The following is a 5,067-nucleotide window of genomic DNA, read 5'->3' as shown; positions in this document are numbered from 1 at the left end:
TCGCTCGTGACTGGTTCTTTCTCTCTCTCTGCAGAAAAGCACCGGGGATTCGCCTTCATCGAGTTTGAGCTGGCGGAGGTGAGAAAAGGGGAGATACCCGAGCTGCACGGGGCTCTTCCTCCCCCGGTGTTTTGGGCTGGATCCTCTTCCCTTTGGGGCCAGCAGTGCCGCAGAGGATGGGGGCTACTCATGTCAGGTCACTCTCCAGCCTTCGAAGCTGCTGTTTTGCCTTTCCAAGTTCCCAGTTTTCCTGTTTTCTTCTGAGCTGAAGCACGGCCCAGTCTGCATCCCTGCTAGCCCAGCAGCAGTGGGGAGGGGTTTCTCGGCTTTGCAGGCGGGGGGCTCTGTCAGATATTTGCCATTTTATAACTTATCCTGGACTTTGTACGGGAGATCTCTTCTCCTTTCTCAAATATTGGTGTAAGCAGTGAAGCACCAAACCTAAAATGGGTTTAGTGGGCTGATTGTGGGAAGACAAACCCCAGATACTCGTTTGAATACGGCTTTTGTAAGCTCCATCAGTTTTTACAGCCCTGGGGTAAAGGAGGTTTAGGAAAACAGTCCTTTGGCAATCTTTTTTGCAACAAAATGCTGCGGCACGTGTATGCTGAGCCTTGTTTTAAAGGTAGAGAGAGAAGAAATGATAATAATGTTTTTCTTTTGCTTTTTTGTCAGGATGCAGCGGCAGCTATTGACAACATGGTACGGACCGTAGAGAAAGCAAGCTCTGGACCTCTGCGGGGATTTGGGGGGCACAGGGATTTTTTTACCTTTTGTTGGGCTTTGTTCTGTTTTTTTTCCAGAATGAGTCTGAGCTCTTTGGCAGGACAATTCGTGTGAACTTGGCCAAACCGATGCGAATTAAAGAGGGATCGTCCAGGCCGGGTGAGTTGGTGCCCGGGTGGGGAGAGCATCGCTGTGGATGGTCAGAGCTTTGTGCCTCAGCCTTTCTGCTTTCCCAGACCTCTGCTCTGCCTCCTGTTTGGGGATCTCGAGGATCTGAGCAGCATCCTCATAACAAAATAAATTAATAACCGAATAACCAAAAATATTCCCCAACACCTTGAATGGAGACAGTCTTGGCTGCACTTCTAATCGCCTTCATGCCCTCTGACAGAGGGCACAGCACACACACACGTGCCAGAGGTGACTTTGTCCCTTATTTCCCCACATCCTGTGTCTGTTGGGGTAGGCTGCTGCCAGACGAGTGCTCCCATGCCTTGGTGCGATCCTGCTGCCAGTGCCGTGCTGTGCCCTGACCCCTGCGTTGTGATTTGGTTCAGTTCCTGTGCTCTGACCCTTCCTTTTGCCTTTGCAGTCTGGTCGGACGATGAGTGGCTGAAGAAGTTTTCTGGGAAGACTCTGGAGGAGAACACGGAGGAGGGAGGAGCAGAGGCCCCCAAACCAGAGGTGCAGGAGGTAGGAAAAACAACTGGAGCTCAGTGTCCCTGCTGTCCTGAAGGATGAGAGGGTGGGGCCAGCCATCCCCAGAGGCAGAGCAGAGGAATGTCATCTCAACTTGCTTTTTTTCTTTTCCTGCCCAGGGTGAGCCTCCTGCCAAGAAATCCCGGGTCAACCCTCAGGTTTACATGGACATAAAGATCGGAAACAAACCCGCGGGGCGGTTGCGGATCCTCCTGCGCTCAGACGTGGTGCCCATGACCGTCGGTGAGGAGGGGCTCAGCCTCCCCAGTGTGGTGCCTTCAGCTGCCACCCAGCTCTCACCTCTCTCCCCCTTGTTCCCCAACAGAGAATTTCCGCTGCCTCTGCACCCACGAGAAAGGCTTCGGCTTCAAAGGGAGCAGCTTCCACCGCATCATCCCCCAGTTCATGTGCCAGGCTGGCGACTTCACCAACCACAACGGCACCGGGGGCAAATCCATCTACGGGAAGAAGTTTGACGATGAAAATTTCATTCTCAAACACACAGGGCCAGGTAGAGCCAACTCCCTAGGCAGGGGCTGGAGAGAAAAATGTCTCAGCGTCATCTAGGGTCTGCACTCGGGCTGTTTGGACCTAGACGGTGTTGACAGGAACAGCCCTGAATTATAATCTGTGTGGGCCAAACGCTTCTTTTGCCGTGTAATCTGCTGTGGTCAGACCGTCGTGTATCCCTGGTATTCAGCGAGCAGAAATGCATCGTTCTCCCTCCATCCACCCACTGTTAATTTGCAGCGTTACATAATGGAGAAATAATTTCAAAGCTGCTTTCCTGTTTGATTTTTAAAGACAGAGAGTCACAGTGTGACCATGAAAAGCAACAAAAAGCAACTTTATCTCCATACAAGCAGCTTTTCTGTTATTGCAACTGAAAATAGATGAGCAGTCTCAACCCCTTTCTGTCTTTCCTGCTTGCGGATGCTTCTCTCTCAGCATAGTTGGTTTCCACCAGTTTCTGTGGAGTCTCATATTCGAAGCTCTGCTGAAACCAGCAGCATTTGGCAGAGCATGGGGGTTTGGGTGGAAGTAGCAGCTCACGTGCTGGAGCTCAGCGCTCCCTCCCCAGCTCTAACACCACACTGTTTGATCTCAGGGCTGTTATCGATGGCAAACTCTGGCCCCAACACCAACGGCTCCCAGTTCTTCATCACTTGCGATAAAACAGACTGGCTGGACGGGAAGCACGTGGTGTTCGGGGAGGTGACGGAGGGCATGGACGTGGTGCGGGAGATCGAGGTGGGTGCCGGCAGCAGGGCGGTCGGGGTAGAGCCCACCTCCTTCCTGCCCTTAGATTTTGTGCTTTTTAATTCTTGCTGCTCTTTTCCCCAAGGCTCAGGGCACCAAAGACGGGAAACCGAAGCAGAAGGTGATCATCTCGGACTGCGGGGAGTGCCCGTGAGCTCGGCTCTTGGTGGGAGCAGGATGGGCTGAGCCTGTCCAGGAGGGGCCGGGGAGCTGGCGGGGGTGGGACAGGCCCAGGACCCCCAGCAGTGCCCAGGACCCCCGGCAGTGCCCAGATCCTGCGGCTTCTGTCGAAATCCCCATGCAAAGCTTGGCGTGAGCGTGCCTGCGGACAGCGTGCAGGGGTCCGACCCACCCGAGGAGAAATCGCTGCTCAGCCTGCACCGAGCTGCGTGCCCCGAGCGGGGCGGGGCTGGTTCTGCTGCTGTGGTTGGGAAAGGCTTTAGGTTTGGTGTAACAATAAAACCTAGTTTTAAAATGCCGAGGACGTACCCTGGCTGTTGAATTCTTACTGTGTGAGCCAAGATGCTTTTTTTTTGCCTTTGCCCTCATCTGCTCAAATCTGGTCCCCAAACCCTGGCTCCAGGGGAGGGTGCCTGTGTGGGGGAAAGCAGAGCGGAGCCCAATCTTTCCTGCTTTTTCTGCAGCAGGATCTCGAGGTGGTTTTGGTGTGTCCCTGTCCCTGTAGTGTCCTTTCCCAGCAGCAGAGGGAGGCAGGTCCCTGGCTGGGACCAGCCTGGTCCATCTCCATCCCAGAGCGAGGGCGGTTACTGGGATGTGCCCGTGGGAGAACAAAGTCGGGAGAAGGAGCACCAGGAAACGGAGAAGCCCTTTGGGTGATGGAAGAGGGGGAAAAAATAATTCTGAGGCTGTAGGAAGGGGTTTAATTTCCAAACTGCTTTTATTCACGTGCTGGTTTTTCGCACCGTTTGGGGGCTGTACATTGCCTGACAACTGGAACGAGGCGAGATGCGAGCACTCAGATGCGATGATACCTGACAAACAGACAAACCACCCCAGCGTTTCCCTTCCTCGCTCCTTTTCATCAGTTAAATCTCAAATTTTGGAAGACAAACTTTGCCGAAATCTTCAGCCACACCTGAACCAGAGCCCTGGCTTGTCGAGGGGCCGATAGGAGCCCTCAGCTCTCTCTGCAGAAGCCCCGGTGTCACGGAGCCGCGATGGCATCCTGAGCTGGGTTTCATGCAGAATTAGCCGGCAGATGACATTTTTCCAGAGGCGAGACCTTTTCTCAGGAAGCCAGGTATTGGCAGGCCCTGGATCTTTCTTTTTTTGGTGGGTTTACTCCTTTTTTTTTCTTTGCATTTGCCTAAGCCAGGTTCATTATTTATTTAGTGACGCCAGCTTCCCCGGGTACCCGAGCTGAGAACTGGGCCAGACTGTTTCCTTTTAAAAATCAGAGCAAATAAATAACTTAATTGTGCAAACAGCAGCGAGAAGCTGGCCGGGGCCGGGGCTGGTGCGGCTGCAGCCCCGTTGGAGCCCCCAGGAAGCATCCATCCACCTGGGGAGACACAGCCTGACCCGAACCTCCCATCACAACGCTTTGGCAGGGCTGATTTCTTATTTTCAAGCAAATAAGAACAATTTTTAGCCGATCCAGAGTATTTTTTCATTGCGAAATGCCGAACAGAGCACTGCTGTGCCGTGACATTTATTAAAAAACAAACAGCAAGAAAAACTCCGTGTTTACTTTCCAGACTAGGTGTTTATTTTATAACGGTGTCATAGCTCAATAGGGATAGATTTTATTTCCCCCCCCCCGCACTGGCTGAGTTTTTTGAACTTTAAGTAAACAGGAGCGGGTTACTCAACCAGCTCCTTAATTGGCTGATGGTGTTTTCATTAAGGGAATTAGAAGTGCTGGGCAGAGGTGGGTCAGGCAGAGCTGGCTCCGAACGGCTCCATCCCTGAGCAGTTCACCCGCCGCCACCCTTGTCTTAATTACCTACAGCCCTAATTGCCTCCACCAGAGACTGCAGCAGCCTGTGAACCAGCAGCGTGAGGGGAAAACGCATCAGCCACCAATAAAACAGACACGGAACCGGCCACAAATCCGCTCTTTCCTATATATATATGTATAGAAATGTATAGATGTGTGTGTCTCAGTAAGTGTGGTAAGAGAATAAACGTTTTATATTATTTACATCCACTTTAGGAAGGGTTGGGAGGGATTAGTTGTTGTTCTTTATTATTATTAATTATTGATGGCCTTTGCTCTGATGCAGCCCATGAAACTCCTCTTCCACACACACAGAACAAAACTCAGCGTCACATCGCTCCAGCGGGGCTGGGATTGGGATGGGATGGGATGGGATGGGGATGGGATTGGATGCGATGGGATGGGGTGGGATGGGATGGGTT

General features: G+C 52.3%; 1 protein-coding gene across 1 annotated transcript; it reads left to right on the top strand.

Moving 5' to 3' along the window:
- Nucleotides 1–30: 30 nt before the first annotated feature.
- On the top strand, nucleotides 31–2,849 carry PPIE (peptidylprolyl isomerase E (cyclophilin E); the record flags this gene model as incomplete). Its single annotated transcript, XM_010083815.1, has 8 exons — nucleotides 31–78; nucleotides 676–702; nucleotides 804–885; nucleotides 1,319–1,419; nucleotides 1,545–1,668; nucleotides 1,751–1,936; nucleotides 2,534–2,676; nucleotides 2,771–2,849. Coding segments are annotated over 8 exons (780 nt in total), but the record flags the coding sequence as incomplete, so codon positions are not given.
- Between the last annotated feature and the right edge of the window lie 2,218 nt (nucleotides 2,850–5,067).

This window comes from Pterocles gutturalis, unplaced genomic scaffold, assembly GCF_000699245.1.
Source record: "Pterocles gutturalis isolate BGI_N339 unplaced genomic scaffold, ASM69924v1 scaffold10850, whole genome shotgun sequence".
Classification (NCBI taxonomy): Eukaryota; Metazoa; Chordata; class Aves; order Pterocliformes; family Pteroclidae; genus Pterocles; species Pterocles gutturalis.
Note: the sequence above shows the minus strand (reverse complement) of the source record. Positions and strands in the feature narration are given on the sequence as shown.